The sequence below is a fragment of the Typopeltis vanoorti genome, chromosome 22, assembly GCF_054136105.1.
Source record: "Typopeltis vanoorti isolate ZY-2024b chromosome 22, IOZ_Tvanoo_1.0, whole genome shotgun sequence".
Classification (NCBI taxonomy): Eukaryota; Metazoa; Arthropoda; class Arachnida; order Uropygi; family Thelyphonidae; genus Typopeltis; species Typopeltis vanoorti.
The window spans coordinates 60,368,278-60,389,502 of NC_143570.1; the positions used below are offsets into that span (position 1 = coordinate 60,368,278).

Sequence of the window (21,225 nt, forward strand, 5' to 3'; positions counted from 1 at the left end):
TTACAGCTAATAATCTTGGATTCATTTTGCTTTTCCTAACTAGTAAACGATCTTGAATAAGTGTAGATTTTCTTTCTCGCTCACATTTTCATTTTGCTAAAAGGTCCCTGTCTCCATAAACCTCTTTAAAATCGTATTACCAGTACTCAAGCCACCACCACGCTCATTGGCAATTTGTCTTTGAGTGATGGATGTGTGCTGAGAAAGAGTACATATTTTTTAGCACTTTCTTGGAGATGTATCAATTTTACAGCTACACCAAATGAATAAAACACCACGAATGCCAATTTGTTTACACTATTAAAAACGCACAGCACTATTAATAAACATCGTTGAGACAGTTAAAACACGCAGCACTCAACCAAAACAGTAAAATAAAATCAAACCGAAAATAGTAAACCAAAACCATTGTGAACTGAAACAAAAACTCAACCAAAACCAAAAACTTGACGAAATTTCTGTTTGTTTGGATTAATTTTTTCGCTATTGCTGTATTCTCTCAGACCGTATAAATCTTGATATAAAGGTTGAAAAATAATGGTCTCAGTACTGAACCCTGTGGTGAGCCTTACTAGTAACTTTGCTTCTTACTGATATTGCTTTCCCATACAAACCGATATCTATTGGACAAGTCAATCAAAATCATTCCAACTAACCTGATATCTAAATTCATACGTTGCAAATTAAACATCAACTTGTCGTGTAACAACCTGTCAAATGCTTTTGCAAAATCCAGAAAATGTACAGTGATTCATTTCTCTCATCAGTTGCTCTTGTAACTTTATTATGTTTTTATATAGAGCTCTCAATAGTTCTCCAAAAGCTTAACAATTGGAGAAATAATAAAAACTAGTCTATAATATGATGCCTGCATTCTGCTATCACTCTACTCTTATGCAATAGAATTATCATATCTTCTTTCTGTTATTCGGTAACTTTGTGGCAAGGCTTTCATTAAACAGATTGGTCAGTGGAACTGTAGTTACTTAGACACTCCCTTAAAACACAGCGCACTCTCACCCAGTCAGCCTTGTTGACATTCGGAGTACTTAATATTCTAAATACATTCACTTCATTCACGTCTAATCTTTCAAACTCCCTGTTCCCCTAGGTGTTTCATTCCGCCCAAATGAAATGCCCTAATAAAGTATTCATTAAAGAATTCACCTGGTCACTAGATCACGTGTTCAACATAACAAGATCACTCTTCCTGCGGGCCACATAACGAAAGACTTCCTTGGCATTATCCCCTCGACTATAAACTCATCATGAAGTCGCTCTCTGCTTCTCACATTATACTTTTTTATAACATCTTTTGCCATGGTGGCGCCCATATTATATTGCAATGATATTATTAATAATACTTTTCAGAGAAACTATCTAAACTATATTTCTTACGAAGCTGCGGTTATTGGCGGTGTCATTTAATAAACTTAAAGTGCTTATCATAAAGCTAATAATTTTATGCAACAAATCTTGATTAAATAATATCGTTGTAAAGGCCCGAAATTTCATTTATTAAAAGTATGGACAAATAACGTTTATTTATAAATCTGATTTTTTTACAGCTATAGTTTTGCATAATAGAAGGGAGAAACAGAGTACCCGAGTATTACTTCAAATAGCCGACTTGTTGCGTCCTTCCAGGGTAGAAAGCCAGGAGGGAGATGGTGGATTGAATGAATGATGGGAAATGGAGGTAAGCAGGACCAGATATTTTGTTTGGTATTGCTGCATGCCAAGAACGCAGAAAGTGATGAGTATGAACTGTTTAAGCAGTACACTGGCTTGATAAATGGGAAGCAGATGATCATTATCGAAGATTGCAACTACCGTAATATAGACTAGGTAAATCAAATTTTTCGAATTCTTGAGAGAGAAATACCTTAGCAGGAGAGAAAGCAAGGCTCAAGGGTTTTGTTATAGATGATTTGACGGTGATCGATAATGTGTTTCTGATGGACTGTTGTTTGAGAGAAATCACGTAATGTTGGCTTGAAGGAGTTGTACAGGCATGCGAAAACCGTAAAGATACCGTAACTTATAAGATGTGGAATTACAAAGCAAGTGATTGTAATAATTTTAATAACTAGCTCGAAGCTGTACTATGGATGGAGGAATTTAAAGGTAAACAGATCAGTAGTAGTTGGCAGTTAGTTATAGAACATTTGTTAAAAGTAGTGGAAAATTACTCACCAAAGAGTGATAAAAATAAAGGAATGTTGGGTAGAATGGTTAACTAATGGTTAAATTAGGAACTGCTTGCGAAAAAAAGATTTTATAAAAAAGTATAATGTGAGAAGCAGAGAGCGACTTCATGATGAGTTTATAGTCGAGGGGATAATGCCATGGAATTCTTTCGTTATGTAGCCCGCAGGAGGAGTGACCTGGTTATATTGAACACGTGATCAGGTGAATTCTTTAATGAATACTTTATTAGGGTATTTAATTCTGGCGGAATGAAAAAAGCTCATCGGAGGAAAGGGGGGATGAGATGTTAGGGGTGTCCACTAACATCTCATCAAATGCTAATCATTTGATGAGATGTTAATGATTGTTAATGCTTTGAACTCTCACCGACAATGAACTCACAGCTGACTCTGGCAATCACTCATTCACCACCCTCCAAGCATAACAATCTGGTCTACTCACGCCATTGCTAACTGCGCTCTTTTTTAATTTCCACGACTGACCCCCTAGTTCTCCCTCACCACTTATGTACTGAAAAATTCCTCTATCACCCCTATAAAATTCTTTTTATATGCATCCAATTATATCCTCGATTTTCAGCCTATCAATTTCTATAACCAATTTCCGTAACTCAAATTTTAAATATTTCCTCATAAGGGGAATTCCATAGACCTGCCATCACCTTGGTCTCTCGCCTCTGTATCCTCTTCATCTCTTTCACATGCCAAAGAAACTCAGTACACAGTAGTCTAGGTGGGGTCATCCCAAAGCCTTATAAAGAGGTATAATAATTTATCTCTTCTTACCAGCGTGTTCTTCAATAACCGTAATCCTATGAGCTGCTACCCACTTTTGCAATATGACCTGTTAACTTTAACTTATTCCAGAAGTATCCCTAACACTGCTAGTAATTATTTCATCCCCATAATCCTACACTTGTCACTCACATTAAACTGACAGCCATTCTTCTTTGTCCATACTTTCAGCTATATAAATCATCCTGCAAGATCTTATGAATTAATACTCAGCAAATAATTAAATATCTCCCTTCAGATCATTTCCTATATTATTAATGTAAAAGTTGAACAGCAGTGGTCAGAGTCCTGTGGCACACCAGCTAGTTCCCATATATATATGTGTGTGTGTGTGTGTGTGTGTGTGTGTGTGTGTGTGTGTATATGTGTGTGTGTGTGTCAGGAGATATTTGTTTCGTATAATAAACATATACTATTGTTCACTTTTTAATTTTTTTTGGGAAGGGGAAACAATTACGAAATACTTGAGATTTTTTTATTCTTGTTTTTTAATATAATTTAATTTTTCACTTACAGAAAACATTTCGAATTTTATTATGATTGATATAAAACACTTTACTCATGTAATTTATACTATGCAGTGCAAGGATGTCGATTGTTGGAAACTGCATTTAACTGAAAATTCTTAATACTTTTCTGCTTTGAGATTCTTGTTCAGTAGAAGTTTTTTTTCCCCGAATTTATTGTGATTTATGAAAATGGTACTTTAATCGTTGGGCATCTATGTATACGATGCCTGTGCGAAGTTATATTTGTCTTACCGAGCTAAATTCCTACAAAAAAAAAAAAAAGCCCTCTTACAAGTGATTCTTGTGTAAGATCAGGGACCACCAAGAAAATGAAAATGATTTTCCCGTTTCTAATATGCAACAATAAATTTCTCACTAAAATTCATTTATCATTATTGTTGACTAGAGAAAACATTAATGACTAAATAAATCGCTGATTATTTTTGATGTTATAAACTCCAGATTTCTTTGGCATATGTATTTTGTATAGTTCTATGGCATATCTTTCAATAGTTGTTACAGTTTTTCCCTGCAAAGCACAGGATGTGTGTATTAAAAGATTTTAATTCTTAGTTTTCTATCCTTTGCGTATGTTTCAAATACAATGTAAGAACATGAAAGTACCAAATTGATCAAATGTTCCTTATCTTATATCGAAAAGAGCAAAACGCAGTCTTCATGTAAATAGGTACACAAAGATTTAAAGAATCTTTAATTTGGAATCGCAGATCTGGAGTAGATTTGTTAGATTTTTAGTTTTAAAGATAAAAAATGAAATTCTTACTGAATTATCAGATACATGAACAGTGGAAGACGAACTATAATATAACTTGTTAGAACTAAAGAGGTGTAGTGTTTTATTTTAAGTATTAATAAATAGAAATATCTCTTTAAGGAGTGATCGTTTTTATTGAAAAAAAGAATATAGTATTAATACTGTATTCTTTTTAATAAAAGAGAGCCAAGAGCAAGGGAAGGCGGGGAACTTTTTTCATTACAAGAAAAAAACTTGCGCCGAGAAGCAGGAGAATTTGGTTACCTTGAAGCCATAACACGGAAACCAGTAATTGCTTTTTTTGGATAATGAATGTGTAGAGAAGCGAACAGAGGAAAATGTTCTGTTTATAAAAATTAATAAAGCATAATAAAAAGATAAAAGAAGATATTAAAGACATCCGAACATAACTTACTGAAGAAAAGAAAAAAAATTAACTAAAAGACGTGCAGTACCTAGGTTAACGACTATCATCGTCCGGTGAGAGACCTCCATCCTGCTTATTGGAGGCCTGAAGTGGTGTGAAAAATTCCATGTTTGGTGATTTCGAATTATCTAATCCTTAGTCTAGCCACTATAGTTATGTACGATTAGTATTACAAATTATAAAATTTGTAAAACTAATCGTATAATTTTATAAAATATAATAATAAATATTCGGTATCCTTTCCTTTCCATATCAATAATTGAATTTTTAAATAAAAATGTTTTCTCTAAGGAACTGTAATATTTAATAAATTTGCTTACAAAATTAGCATTTTTATATTTTATTTGTGTTATCACATATAACTTATGTAATAATATAAGTTATCACATTTCGACATCTTTGCTTTGACAATGAAAAAAAGTCAAGCTTCACCCTGAAGATTAAGACTGGTGTGTTCCCAGTTAATTTATTATAATAGATTTTTTTCTGTTCCTGTTTTGTAACTGAGAGTCTCTCAAGCATAAAACAGGATGTTAAAGGACGTCCTGGCGTTATGAAGTTGACGGACAATACGCCCTGGCGTTGACTTTTATAGACCATTAAAGGGGAAAAAAAGTGAAATAAAGACCAATCTCTCTCTCTCTGTGTCTGTGTGTGACTTTTAAATGACACGCACTCAGTGACTCTCCTCCCCCTCCAAGAAAAAATTATGTGAAAATATGTGACCAAAAAAAAAAAAAATAGAAATTTCATTGTAATCAATATATTTGGCTCCTTTGTGCTCTACGAAAGAAAAACAAATCCAGATTTTTTTTATGTGAATTCTACTCACAAAACGTTGTAAACTTAAGTATATCAAGTATCATGAATGTCATAAGATATAGATGAACCAGGAACTCTACTCCAGAGACGAAATGTAGATCTCTTTCAAACTACTCTTGCTTCCGATGTGCAGAATGTGGTCTCGCACTGTCCGTGCAATGATTTCATCTTCCTGGTTTCGCCTTCAGTGCATTGCATCCATGACCGCAGTGGAATTCAGATCTACAGAGGGGGAAAAAAGACTACCAGGGAATACATCGACTTCCTTGTACATCAGTGAACTGTTGTTTCTTTCAGATAATTTTATTTAAAATTTTTCAAATTGCAAAAACTAACTCTGTAGTCTCTTCAGCCTCCAAAACTCTTGAGATCGATCCTGTTTCGTTCCACATTACTTCTCGCCTGCTCCTAGCACTTATAAATCCCAAATCTATCCAATCTTGGAAAAGTTTCTGGCATATGAGTTGTTCACGAGAAACCTCTCTAGAATGGATGTCAATATTTTCCGTAGCATCGGGGTGTATTTCTAGCTCGCCTCCACGAGGTGCACCCTGGGTAATGCTAAATGAGCTAGAGCAGTGTTTCTCAACCTTTTTTTGGATAATGCCCACCTCAAAGATTTATCCCCCCCCTAGCATAATAGTCAGCCAAGTTCTGAAAAAGTATAATATAAATATGTACATGTACCTTTTATAATTGCCCCCCAAAATATTAAAATTGCCCCACGTTGAGAATCACTGAGTTAGAGCGATTGCTGGAAGCCAAACCTATCTTAACGATCTATAGACACATGAAATCACAAGCTGTCTTTCTCCATACGCTAAATAAGTAAATAAATCTGTAGCATCAATACTCGATGGTATAGAAAAGAGCAATCCATTTAATAGATGACTCTTCTCTTGCAATCCTTTCTAAATTATTTCATAGACGTTTTCTTCATCGTCTTTCTGCAGCCCAACTCATTTCACGAAAAGGTCAGGTGATGTTTCGGTCTATCCAGCTCCCAGCACTTATAAATCCCAAATAAATATATATCCAGTCTTGGAATACTGTTCTGAAGTGACCTGTTATGATTGTATGACATCTCCATGGAAGTCAGGCTCATCATAACAGGTCACTCCATACTACACACATCTTCCCACAGATGTAATTAAAATGTTACCTGCGTAAGTCGATCTCACCTGTTTGCCTTGTTCTACAGAGGAAAACTCCCATATGCAGGGCCTGAAAAATGCTCTCGTCAGTGACGGGTGAGAATTTTTAGTTGAGGAGTAAAATCAGATAAGGGGGTTTCATTTTAATCGTCAGTTTTTAGTTGCGTAATGCCGATTGTTTCATTTTTATGTCATAAATTGTATGTTTCTCTTACTTATCGCATCTATTGAGGAATGCGGGTCATTACAAATATCTGTTTGGTGCATTATTACTGATTTTGTCGTAATGGTATACGTCCAATGGGAGGATAGGATACGCACATGTATAATTTTATCTCTCTAGAGTACTTAGTCGTACCAGGCGGTAATTAGCTGATTTCTTACCCACTGATGGAAGAGGTGGAATTTGACTGTAATAGCGGATTTTAGAGCCATAAAAAATTATTGATCTAAATTGTTATTGAAAAAGTTATTAATCTAACCTAAATGTTTTTCTATTGTGTTCTGAATTGCTGCAGTATTATATATGATACTGCAGCATTTCAGAACATATCATATATGACATTACGGGAACTATCTATCTGACAATGTAGATCCAATGTGAATTTTCAGAAACGTATGTAGTTATGTGCAGACTCAAGAGTTTAATTTGTTGAGAGATTTTAACGTTTGTTGAAGAATGACAGAGAAGAAATTGTGTACTTTTTTCTATAAAAGTGATTAAAGATGTGTTAACAGTAAAAACGTTGCGAAAAACAGTGTAATAAATAAATAATAATAAATGATTATGTATAACTTATAAAATGTATGAATGTTGTCTTTACAGACTGAAAAATATAGCAATAAATAATTAGTTAACATATGGACTCTTTATAGGAACTTTTTCAATTGAAGGTGAGTTAGCTGATCTCATTCGGAGGTAGCAGGTTTTTTCTTCCCGCATACAGGTAAATCGGCCATGAGAACACACAATTTACAGACAGTATATACTAGTGGTGGTAGTTGGCGGAAAACAGCGCTGTGTGTTGTTTAAGAATTAGGCAAGGGAGATGAGCTGTAGTGAAGTAGTGTGCCCTACCACGATGGACTCCCTGGAGTCACGTAAAATAATACTTGTTTCATCACTAAAACAGGATAAAAATTACCCATAGCATTAAATAAACTGATTAGCTCCGGGATTAAATAAGTGAGTATGATACAGTATATTAGGCGACGGTGATAGACTAAGCCCATCTGACTAGTGGGATATTTGCCTGATTGGTGAGCAGCACAAAATTTTTCAAGCCCATCTATATGAGACCGATTTGCTCACCTTCAATAGAAAGAACCATCTAACAATCTCTCGTGTCATGGCGAAAACTGAACCCGAGTCTGCGGAGCAGTCCACATATCTTCACTTCTTATTTTGCGTAAGTAACATGAAAAGTCACCTGCCTGCGTCGGCCATATACCTCTATTTGGAGGAGCCCCCAACATACTTACAATCACTTGTAAGGATTTCTAATCAATTACTTGAGGGAGATTGAGCAAACTCCTTCTGGGAAAGCCTTGCGTTTTCCCTTGCTACTGAACATCTAGCAACTCTAACCATTTTAACTGATAAGCGAATCAAAGACATCCCACTGCCAACAAGTTTTGTAGACAAATCGTGGGTTTGAAATCGCTCACCAGTTAATTGAGCGAATTGCAAATGTGTGGGATAATGTATGCCCGAATCTGTAACAAGAACAACTTACTGTCTACATCTTCCTGAATGATTATTCCTTGGGGGAAATCCAGGCAGCAAGTCATTATTCAGCAAGCGTGATCAAAAGGTCGAATTCTAGGTGAATGAAGTAAATTTCTCGTAGTACTATAAAAAGGGAAACAAAACTGAACGTAAGAATATCAGAAGAATGTTTCTAATGAGTGCTGCAAGTAAGATATGAAAACAAACTGGGTTCCAGCCACATAGGGATTGCTAGGATCAGATTTTCAGTTTAAGACAAATAACTAAGAAATCATGGGAATATAACAATTATCTGTATTTTAACAATTGAGTCTTTTAGATTCAGAAAGGCCTATGACAAGGTATCAAATCTGTTCAGAAGCCTACAGTTAATTAGTGTAAGTGCGACGTTATACAGAGCAATAAATGCATGTTTAAGTTGTAAATTAGCAATTAGAACTGAAGAAAGTATACAGGAAGATGTTTTGATGTCAAAAGACAAAACTGCACGTACTTTTTCTCTCCAGCTATCCATCACATATAGGGATCACATTATGAACGACAGTGGCATTAAATCATATGTCAAAAGTGGATTTGTTAAGCTTGGCTCTTTATTCAGATCATGTTATACTCCTAAATAAATTCAGTACAAGTCTAAAATTCCTTAAGTACATTCATTAACTGCTGTTACAAATTTGGCATGAAAATAAGCAATAAAAAGACAGACTATGAAAATTCTGCATTCGGAATAGAACAAGTAAAATATTTCGGCTATTTAGACACAATTTTTATAAAGGCAAATTAAATATGGAAATAGACAATAGAGTAATGAAATCTGATCTGTTTAGGGACTCATTTGGATAAAATTATATGGAATAAGAGGGAGAAACTATGTACGAGACAATTTTCAAACCAATTTTGACATATGGATTTTTGATCTGTTAGAAGTAAGATAAAACACTAGAAACCACAGATATAAAAATTTTGAGAAAAATTAGGGAGGTGAAATCATAGCATCAATGTCAGAATCCTTGGCATTATTGCGTTCAGGGATGCGTGAACAAAGTCCAATATGAGTGGGATGGTCAGTTAAACAGAATGGGAGTGAAAGGTTACCAAAACATGTGCTTGATGACAGGAAATAGACCTTGAGAACGACTATCTAATTAGATTGATGCTTTAAAGAAGTGCGTTAGAAGACAGAAATATAAGATCTGACAGTATTGGAATACCGACAGATAAGTGACTAATGGGGAGGTAGAAACTGGTATACAAAGTTAATAATAATATGAAATCAGATCATGAATGATTCTTGAGAATCATATCATGCTGATGAAAAGATGATAACGCTAATCAAAGTGAACCTTAGGCGATATAAGATAAAAGTACCATTAACTTATTTGAAACCAGTTTTAGGACTGCGAATGCCGACATAATGAAAACATCAGTCTATGAAATTTCGCAGACATCCGTGTTATAGTAGAAGTCGACCTATTGCTTCTGGATTGGATTGCGGAGATACTATCCACTCGATCAACTTGGCTGGCGGAAAGTATGCATTATTTCTTATGTTGTAATGAATTTTCAGCAAGTATTCCTTCTTCTGTTTGTTTGGTCACTTCTGTTTAAGTGGCCAAAACTAATAATTCCCCACTCCCAGTCTGTAACACTGAGTCAAGTCACAGTTGGAGAAGCAGGCATAATATCTGGGCGGAGCATAAGCATTTTGTTTATCCCTACTATTCTTTGCAGGACGCCTGTTGATAAATGTGAACTAGCTCGCCCTATATTTTTGAAGAGAATTTTTAAAATCAAGGATTATAAAGACGTTTCACCGTAGTGTTCAGTTTGTTCTTGTCTTGTAGCTGAACAGCTCAATGATATGACGTCTGCGTTATCTGATTGATAAAATTATGGATTAATATCCATAACTGTGGAGTCATAAATAGCCTGAAAGAAATAAGACACTGCTGAGGTACTCGCGAAGTGTTTTAACTAAATAGCCCATTTGGACCTGCATTAAAATACAAAATAAAATGCAGAAAAGGTAGAAACAATATACTAAAAATATACTTTTTGTAATACTTGTATTTCCCAATAGTATATATTTGTCCAGCTTATAAATTAGATATAAACAAATAATAAGTTTAACATTTTATTGTTTTTCACATGGATCCCACTGCTAAAGGAGTACTGTAATATGTTATTTAAAAAGACCCATATTATAGGAATTAGTAAACAGCAATTAATACTGTAATAAACTGTGAAGCTATGGTATAACTCTAAGATAAAAAACATCTGACACATAAAATAATGAAGGGTCATCAGCAAGGAGAAAATAAATAGTGTTTACTTTTTTGTGATAAATTCAGAACTACAAGTTACTGAGCTGCAATATAGCATCCAAACGCTAGTCAATATATACTTTCCTATGTGAACAAGTGGGATTACTTTATCTCCTCTCTCTAGTTATAATTATTGTGGAACATCTACAGATGAAAGAGAAACTATGGAATCTCTGTAATGGACAGCACAGCTGCGTCAATTGTCACCAAGAAATTGACAAATGAAATTTTTGGGTACATCGCAACGAACATCATTCCATTGTTTTCCTTTCTCGTCATCCACAATTATTTCCGCGCAGTTTTCAAGGTTATCAAGGTTGTTGGGTTCGTTAGGACCCCAAAAGGTTTGGGTTTGTAATTCACTTCCATCTGGCCAAAGCCATTTTCCCTCATGACCAGTATCGGTTAGCCCAATCCATGCCATCGTCGTTTCTCTTCTTTGCATTTCATTTTGAATAAAACTGTTGGTTTCCTGATCGTCTATAATCCCCAGATTCGAACCTAATTTATTGCATTCTGTTGCTGCATCATCAAACACCGCCATGCCAAGTGATACAAGAAAGTAGGTGGTGTTCAGACGTCTGAACTCATCATGAGGAACTGAAAAATAAAACAAAAAAACACTTATGTCGAACTCATGTTGCTATGATAAAAGAAATACAACAATTGTAACTGCATATTTATTTTTCAAAATAGCTTTGCTAACACTGCTTAGCAATTAGCAGCGCTTAAATGAATTAGCATTTTGTTTAATATTTATATTATAAATTTAATTTCAGAAAACTAACTGGATGTATTTATTATTTCTGCCATGTAATTTTCATTTTATGATGAAATTCTATCATAAAATCAGCTGGCATGAACACAGATTTAAACGCACGTTAAAGACAAATTTATCAAATTATGATTTACTGCTACAAGAGCAACAGCACAGTTTTTATATGTGGAAGATAGCGGCGAACCCCCCCCCCCTACCACCTCGCAATACAATAGTCTAATACGCAGTGATGTACGATTACATTCCTAGATATTCTTAATATATATCATCTTGCACTGTGCTTGCTAATAGTTTTTTATTCTTGACAAGGTATCTTATAATAAACATAAGAATTGCCATTCCTCACGACGACTTCACTCCGTGTATCATTTCCTTATTTTTCCTATGGGGGGGGGTTTGATGGATTCTTTTACAAGAATCTTAAGCAATAGAGGAGGGGAGGGACTCTCGAAATGCGGTTCCTGACTAGAATGCCATTGGTGTAGATTCGGCTCTGATGATCAGCCCATTGCATTGTTATCTGATTGTCCATTTGCTGGGAAAACTTGACTTTTTAAAAAAAATCTTTTCATGATGGATCTTTCCATTAATCTGACAATGGAAAAACCACTATTCCCCTTTTTAAGTACTCGATCTCCAGATTTATTTTAGAATCGGTCGCCACTTTTTTTTTTTTAATTAGAGTATTAAACAACTTAGGATTTTCTTTGGCTGGTTTCGTCTTCTTTTAATTTGCTCGTCTTTGTGTGTACGGAATGTGATAGTTCTTTGAAATCTGAAAAGCACCCTTTTTTTTTGTTTGTTTTTTAGGATAAATCGAAACGCTTAGAGTAAATTTTTCGCACTATTATAAACATTTCTAAATATACATTTAAAAAAGGAATCGAACATGTTTTTCATATTTTTGCCAACAAATGATTGCACTTTTCTGGTTATTGCATTCGAAGCGTGGCACCTCTCCTATTTCCTACGTCCGCATCAGAGGAAAAATAAAAATGAAGTTTTGTGTAATTTTCGTCCAGATGTGCTCTGTCAGCAGATGATCGCTTTGTATGGGGAGTAATGTTCTTTCACGCCGTAGGGAAAATTATGACTGGTACTGCATACGCTTCGCACATGGTTGGCTAGTGGATACAGACTATCCACTAGCCAACCTGGTTGGCTGAGTGGATAGTCTGTACTCTCTATGGGAGTACACACTAAACATTCACAGCTATCCATGTCACAGAGGGCTGGGAGTACGAAGCCCTCTGTGACATGGATAGCTGTGAATGTTTTTACGTAGTACTCCCGAAATGGCTTAGTATCATCATCAGCGGTACTTAATGGGCGTTTAAGTACACATTTTGAATAGGATATGGTAATTAGTCTGGGCTAAAGATAGATTTTGTGCCCTTAGCCCAACCTCGGTACTAATGTACTCAACATTACTCTTTTTATATAGATAAAAAAAAATCGAAAGGAGGGGGGGACTTTGAATTAATTTCCTTCCTGTAAGATGGACTAATATCAATCAGTGCTGATTATATTGCAACACATTATGTTTGTGTGCCGAGAAAGGTCGCCATTTGCATGTCTGAATGTTTGCATGAAGTCTGTTTCTTGACAGCACAAAGCAACTGTCATGCAGAAGAATACCTTGATCGATGCTGGTGGTGGTGGTAGTAGTAGTGTGAAACTACCATCTCTTCATACTTGTAGAGATTCATCTGCCGATAAATATCACTTGGTGTGACATTCTAAGACTACAACAATGCTTCGTTGTTCCTTGGAAGCGGGCTCCCACAAAAGAGCGATTATACTTTTGCCATTCGTGCAGAGCGTGGCACAATGTACTCACCTAATTGGCAAAAGTGTGCATTTTAAGGATTTGTCCTTCGTTCGTATGTTCTGAAATGACAATAACATTTTAGATTTTATATGTTAAATAAAAAAAATATGCTGGGCTAACTTTTCGATTTATGATATTCATAGCTATGTTGTATTTGGGGAAAACATTAAACCTATAAGCTAGCATGTTGTTTACTTATCAGCCCATTGAAATATTTTATGCTGTTTTTTTTATCAGATTCCAAGGAAAAACTAAAAAAAAAAAATAGTAGATTATTATTAAAATGTGCAATTTACGCATCACCAATCAACACACACACACACACACACACATGGAAGTGGAAGAGGTAGTTAATCATTTACAGCATATGTTAAAACAGAGCTAATCTTAGACACTCGGCGAATTCGTGCCAAGTAATTTTTGGCGATCCAACCTAGCAGTTCAATTATTTATTTATTTGGACCATCAACTTTCCAAATATCTTTATTACATATACATTCGAAGAGAATGAAAATAACACTCCTTTACGGATTACACATAGTCAGTGAAGGAGTGTATTCCGTGACGGAGTACACGTAATCCAAAATAGACTGAAATAAATTTGAATTATGTAAATTAGTGGGATTTTTTATATCTGTTTATTGATCTGTTAAAATTTAGTGGAGATCTTAACGTTTGACCTCTAACCTTCCCCAAAGAAAATTTCGACCAATTGATTGTTAAGCAAGTTTGAAAAAAGGGAAAAAAAGCCATCTACTTTTTGATCCCTGATAATTTGACATCATTCCGTCCAGGATGCATAGAATCTTTATCAGGTCTGAAAGTATGTTAGCCAGTCTCATATTGAGGTGGAAAGGTTCTTCCTCCCAGAGGGAGCATCTGTAGCTCTGTCGGTGGCGACGATGCCGTTTGGTTGGAAATACCTCGGTTCGAGTCCTGTCTAAGACAAGAACCTTTATCAGGGCTTTTCAACTGAAAGTGAGTTAGCCATGTGGCAGGGTTTTCATCTCTCAAAACAGACAAACCGGCCATTAGAACACAAGCAATATATAAACATAATACACTATCCTCATAGCCTGTGTTGCATCGGCGATTAATCCAAAACAGCCAATCCAGCAACTCTGGTTTTTAATCCAGCAATCAAACAAACCAGCCAAAAGGACACGCAATTTATATTACGCATAAGACTAATTATCATTATCCTATTTAAAATGTCTACTTAAATGCCTCTTGATACTTAAAAGTATCGCTGATGATTATCATAGCGAATATCTAAAATGAATAATCCCATCTATCCTTTTTCTAGAAAGAAAAGAAAAAAATGACATTTTTAATACATTACAATACGTTCAAAAAATTCATTAGACACATGAGCTCAAAACATCCTTCCCACTAAATGTTTATAAACGGAGTTTTTAGCCAATTTCTTCACTGGTAGTTAGTTCCTGTAGTTTAGTTGGACGTGTTGGTTTTCATTCATCAGTTTCTATTCTGACTTTCACCAAAAGTATAATTCAAGGACTGCTAGCTATTCTTGACATTATTATTTGACACCTCCAGGGAGTCCAAAGACTCATCGAACGATTGGTCCCCTTCCAACTACTAACCGCGCTCAAGCATACTTAACTGAGCCATTAGTAGCAGAGGCTCTACCAATCGACCAACCTTTGGCCGACATTTGGCACTTCATTTGTAAAACCATATCGATATAGCTCTTTCAGTATGGTATCGTAAATTATCATGTTGCTACACAAATGAATCGTTTCCATAAAAGGGGGGAGGATTACAGAGCAAAGAGCATTGTCGAGGACAGTGTTTCTCAAACTTCAGATATCTACCCCTTCTTAAAGTTTCATTATTACCAAGTACCCCCTAATTAATTAATTTAAAAATTAATTAATTAATTTTAAATATTAATTAAAATTAAATATCTATTTTATTTGAATTTATATGTTCGTGTAAACAAAAAATATGATTTATTTTTAAATTTTGGTTCTCTAGAGATGTCAGACGACACACTCATCAATTTCATTTAATCCAGATGCAATATCAACGTTTTCTTGTTGCTTACAGCTACTTGCACTTGCTATATTGCTCTCTTTTTGGGGTTTTATAAATCCAATCTTTAACCAATGATCCATACGTAAGAATGTGAAAGCTAAAAAAAATACTGTATTTACTCGAATATAACTCTAACTTTTTTTTCCCAAAATTAAAACTAAAAAATCGTGTGGCCGAGATACGTGCGGGAATTTTCGGAAACTAAAGTTTTCAGAAAAAAACTGAAAATGGTGCGACTTACCAAGAAGCTCCTACTCGCTGTCATTACTTTTGGCATCGAGAACAGTTTCTTTGTGTGCATCGTCAAAGTCATCTACCCAAATAGTGTCATCTTCTTTCCCATTATTTCAAGCAAAAATGACCAGTAATTTACGAGACTTGAGATACGTAGAGCAGCGAAGAACTGCATATGATGGGTGTGGTATTAACAAAAGATCCTTCAACCGAATTCCATAATATCTGAAACACATTCACTATATATTTCTTAGTTTTAACACGTTAACGACGGGGGTAGTGTCAAGCAAAACCATATGTTCCACCGGCAACATATGGTTTTGCTTGGTCTACACAGCAGTCTCTGTTGAAGAGGGGATGTGATTCATTACTTAGTGCCGTTTTATCCTGGTTGTCTCTAATTGCACTGTTTGTTGAAAATATAATGACTCCTTTAATTATGCTAGCCGAAAATTGCCACGTACTCCCCTAACGACCATTCGCGTACCCCCGGGGGCACGCGAATGGTCGTTAGGGGGGGGGGTACGTGGTTTCTCAAAGTGTGGTACACACTTTGAGAAACACTGGTCTAGGATGTCGATATCAGGTTGATGTTAATTTTTCCAGGCAAGGTGTTCAAGTTCACACCAAGAGACATTCCAACATTACGCCACCTCTATTATACTTGATAGACGGGACGATACACCAAGTCCGCATTGAAACTAACGATCTACTGAAATGAAGTAGATCATTAGTTTCTGTTATGGTACAGCCTACATGAATATCACTACTGACCAAGTACACCCATATTATGTTGAATGTTTACTCTATTTGTAAGAGATATGCTTCCAAATATGCGAAGGAACACGGAAGTCACTTTTCTTCCATGAATTGCTCCTCTCCCTCGAGTCACCGGATATCAATAAAATAATGATATCCTGTGGGAATGTGTTAGAACATGTGAGCAATATTTACAGTAACGTTGAAACGCTATATAAAGATCCAACACCCACTAATCACCCACTCTATTACAATTTATACCCACCCAATAGCGCCATATTAGTTGGGTACAAATTAGCCGTAATAAGCGTATGTGTTTATGTTGAGTTCAAAATGCAAATATGTCGCAAAAGGTTAAGTTTAAAAGTTTTTTTGGGGGTTTTCTTTGGAATGCTGAAAGTTCTAAGTGATTTTCTTATGCTTTCATTTTTATGCGAGGAATACTAAAAATCCTTGCATCATCTTCTTTGAGTGCTTTTTGTAAAATACTACATTTGATATGAAGTTTTTCGTAGACGTTAACAATTAGTTTTTAATGACGTATCATTTTTGTTTCAGCTTAATATTAGATTTATTTCTAATATATCCTCGAAAGAGAAAAATCAATATGGAAATGATTTGAGGCAGTCGTAAAAAGGTGAGTTGCCCAGTAGAATTTTTTTGTAGTGACATCGTAAGTCAAAAACAGATCCAGGTTTATCACAGCGGCTAAACCTCTAGCGGCTAAACTTATATGCGCTAGACAGATTTATTATCATTATTTGTTATTTATTTTATTATTTAATATATTTACATCGTTCTGTCTAATTTTGCCACGATTGTCGCATTTTCCTCGCATTTCCAGCCATCAACTCCAAATCCAGACCATTGTGTTGGAGAATTTTTAATAATAATAATCATAAAAACTGTCAAACTGATTTCGTTCACCTGTCTGTTGGGCACATTTAAATTCTCAGCAAAGATAAAAACAACTTTAAGTACGTGTAGATTTTCGAGGCTCACTTCTGATGGAGGTTGGATTGTATTGGCTGGAATTACAACTGAACCAACCACGACTATAGTATATTATCCATTGTCTATTATTTGAGAAGAAAAGAAGAAATATCAGTATTTCACTGAACGAAATCTGTCGCCTTATGAGATCGACTAATTCACTTTCTGTTACAAAGCTCTTATAAAGATTTTACTTCCCATAGGAGATTCGAACCCAAGTTCATTCCAAGAGGTCCGTTTGTTACACAGTAACACCATTCTATATAAGCGCTTTCTTTCTTCTCTTCCACATTAGTGTAATTAGTTAATTAATACTTCCTACCTGTTCTTCCCTCACTAAAAGGACTTGTACTAATGAAATGATTGACAGTTTTACTATTCAAAATGGGTTTTTATGGGAAAAATTGTATGTGAACCGAACTTCGTATTTGGATAAACTCTTGGGAAGTTTTATACTATTGTGTAAATCTGGACAACTTAAGCCTTCACTTAAGGCAAAAATGAAAAAATCGGCTGAGTGGATTCCGAGCACATAATGACAAATTTTTAAAAGCTAGTATTATTTGTGCAGGAGGGATCGCTCAGACTTCAGACGTTGATTCCTTTGATTTTTAAGAACAAAAGGACTAATAAAGCAATTCATAATCCTTGCTCAAAATGTCGGCCATCTGCTTAAATACATTTTCGCCAGTTCTAATGTTTGTGTTTTTCTTTCTATCTTCAGTTCATATTTCGAATGTAGTTTGCAGCATCTAAAATTCTTCGATGCAGTGTATTCCTCTATCGTTAAGCTTCTACGTGCGTTTTATGCGATTTCCAGTCTAATTGTTAAGGTCGTAGAATCTAACAGGCTAGATTTTCCGACCTCAATAATAATAATAATAAACAACAAACCTAATCTTTGAGATCGTGATGATTCAGATGATATCAGAAAAAATGGAAAAAATTGGAAAAAATGCTTCGTAACTCCATCATGATATGGAAAAAAAAGAAAAGTTTCCTGCCGAGATGATCTGCGAATCTTTATGGTTCGATCGTTTGGTTTCCAACAAATCCACACTGTGCTTTAACCAGCGTTGTAAATTCGATTCTACTGTTGAGTGAGGATTTTAATCAGTTACACAACAAAACTCACTTAATTGCTGGCTCAAGTATACCTGCGCACATCAACATTTGCGAGACCAAATGGCAAAATTGTACTCTCGACTCAATCTGCACTTCATGCAGATACAGTTGTAGCGGATCTTTATTTCATTCTTCAAAACGGTCGTTTCAGAAGATTCAAGGCATGTGGATCTTCGCCGAATACTTCTTGCAGAACTACCTTGAATCATGTTATCTTAACTAAGTTACGTTCAGATACAGTACCCAAAATGCAGTTTCTCTTAGACATCAGTGTACATTCGAAGGGTCGGAACGTTCCATTGATATTCCTCAGCAGACGCATCTCTCGCGTTACAAAAACCGTAAGTGAAGTAAATATTAGCATACACTTCGTTAAAATCTTAGCCGGCATCTTTTTAGTAAACAAAGTCAACCCAATTACGCACAACTGAACACCACAACCCACGAGAACACTTCTAGTAATTAGATCATGATGGGTGCACACTCAGGCAACGCTTAGTGATTAGTGGTCGAATTGTGAAATTATCGTATCATCATCTAGATTCGAACGCAAGTTCATACTTTTTTTTTTTTTTTTTTGCTTGACGTTTGGCAGATTTCTGCTCAAGCATCTGTAGAGATAACTGAAGAATACGAAACTGAAAACAGCTGAAATAAGCAATAGCTATACCTTTCCCCCCCCCCCCATTCAATTTCACTTTTCCCTTCTTCTCCTGTCAAAACAGGAGAGGTAAAAAGCGCCTCCGTAGCACAATTGGAAGAACGACGTTACGTTGCACCCTTCAATTAGAGAAGGCCTCAGTTCGATTCTCGTCATGACGGGAGGAATCTTTATGTGGACTTTTTCAATTGAAGGTGAGTTAGCCGATCTCCTACGGAGGTAGCAGGTTTTTACTCCCAGAAACTCGGGTTTTTCATCCAGCATACAGACAAATCGGCCCCTTCGGAACACATCAATTTACAGACAAAAAAAAAAAACTAGCTGTGGTGGTGATTGTGGACAGTAGATGGAGTTGATGTAGGTGATTGGTAGTAGAATTTGTGTAGTAGTGGAGATGGAGAGTTGTACAATAGGTGTCCTTCCGCGATGAGTCTTCAGACTCCTTGGAGATGTCACGAATAATAAATAATAATAATAATAATTTCATGTTAAAATGTAGTCTGCAGTAATGACCAGCAATAAAGGCTATTGATAGTTGACAGTTCGGATTCTGAGAGAACTCGTTAAATAAATGATTGGCTTGAACTAAAATCAACTGACAGCGATTATTTCAAGTTTTCACTTCATAAATATGCGAAACTATTTTTTTACGCATAATAGAAAGTGATTCCTAAGTTTAGTTTCCATTTACTTTAAATCGATCGCAGGTTTAATAGAGAGAGATCCCTGTATTGCAATTTATAAATAATATGTATGGGAACATACACAAATGATAATAATCAAGACTTACGTTTGGTACAATTCTCGAGACTGCTGATCCAGTAGCCATCTTGGCATTTACACAACCCAGACCGACACAGGGAGTTGTTGATATGAATTTGACATTCAACATTTCTTGCACACTCTTCATTTAGGAACTTCTTAGGAACCACTTAAAATAAAATAAAAGTTTTATTTTATTCTTCAGTAAGCACATTTTCCAGTATTTTGTTTTTATCTCTACCTAGAAATCAGTTCGATAAGTTTACTTGAGTTTTATTGCAAGGAAAATTCGTTTTCTTGTTAACATAATCTACCCTATGCCAATTATTAACACTTCGCTGCCCTTAAAAAATCACTCTGCCTTCCAACAGCACGGAACTCATTTCTTTTAACTAAGTTCTTCATGCATTATCTAATACGTAGCAAGCGAACTATCCAGAAACACATTAGCTTTATATTTAGGATCATATTCTTAGCGATAATTACTTAAGCTAATTGACTAAATGTGTAAGAACCAATCGCATCAAATATATTGAAGAGTTATGTATTGACTAAATGAGGAATATAAAGACTATTATGATGTAATTGCACCTTACAACCGCTCTTTGCTATAGAGGGTGCTGGAGCCACAAATAAGGCAGAAAATTACCTTTTCGTGTTAACATGTTTTGCTCCCTTTGCTTCGAGTACTTTCAGTGCTTTAATAATTGCCTTATCTTTTTGAAACAAAAGATATCGTCATTTGCTTAATATTCTAATGGATTCTCAGTCTGTTATTGGATCAGACAGCCCTCGGATACATAAGATTTGATTTATGATGATACTTATTTGCGATAGTTGTTCTACGTCCATTGATTGGATGCATTCTGGAAACCTACAGCTCCCCCTAGCGTGTCTATGTTGTGACGTCGTAGAGTGCATTTCTTGCGTAATACTGTGATGCTTTCCATGTCGCAAAACACAAATGACATTTTCGTGTTATCGAATTTTAGTTCTTTGCATTTATATGCATTCCACTTCGTTTGCAATTGCCTTTTTATGATAAATACCTCTCTTTTGTGCTACTTTCCTAATGCGTCATTGTCGTTGGAAGCGAATTCCGGGTTTATATATAGATTTATTGCACTAATTACTAAGGCTAACGATTCTTATGACGCGTATAAACGGATTACAGACAAATTACAACAGTTACCTGATTCGCATTGGCGAGAGCAAAAGCCATCTTCTTTACAGTAATCAGTGCTCCACAACAGTCCAGTTTCCTGAAAAAATATCA

The 21,225-nt window shown here is 35.5% G+C and overlaps 1 protein-coding gene across 1 annotated transcript in view; it reads right to left on the reverse strand.

The window, feature by feature from the left end:
- Positions 1 to 10,755: 10,755 nt before the first annotated feature.
- Positions 10,756 to 21,225, reverse strand: part of LOC150094450 (uncharacterized) — a 30,756-nt gene continuing 20,286 nt past the window's right edge. The window contains exons 2-4 of the mRNA XM_090412299.1: positions 21,142 to 21,211; positions 19,978 to 20,118; positions 10,756 to 11,345 (exon numbers count right to left, since the gene is read on the reverse strand). Coding sequence (XP_090268425.1) covers positions 10,942 to 11,345; positions 19,978 to 20,118; positions 21,142 to 21,211 — 615 coding nt within the window. The 3' untranslated portion in view covers positions 10,756 to 10,941. The remainder of the gene's footprint in view (positions 11,346 to 19,977; positions 20,119 to 21,141; positions 21,212 to 21,225) is intronic.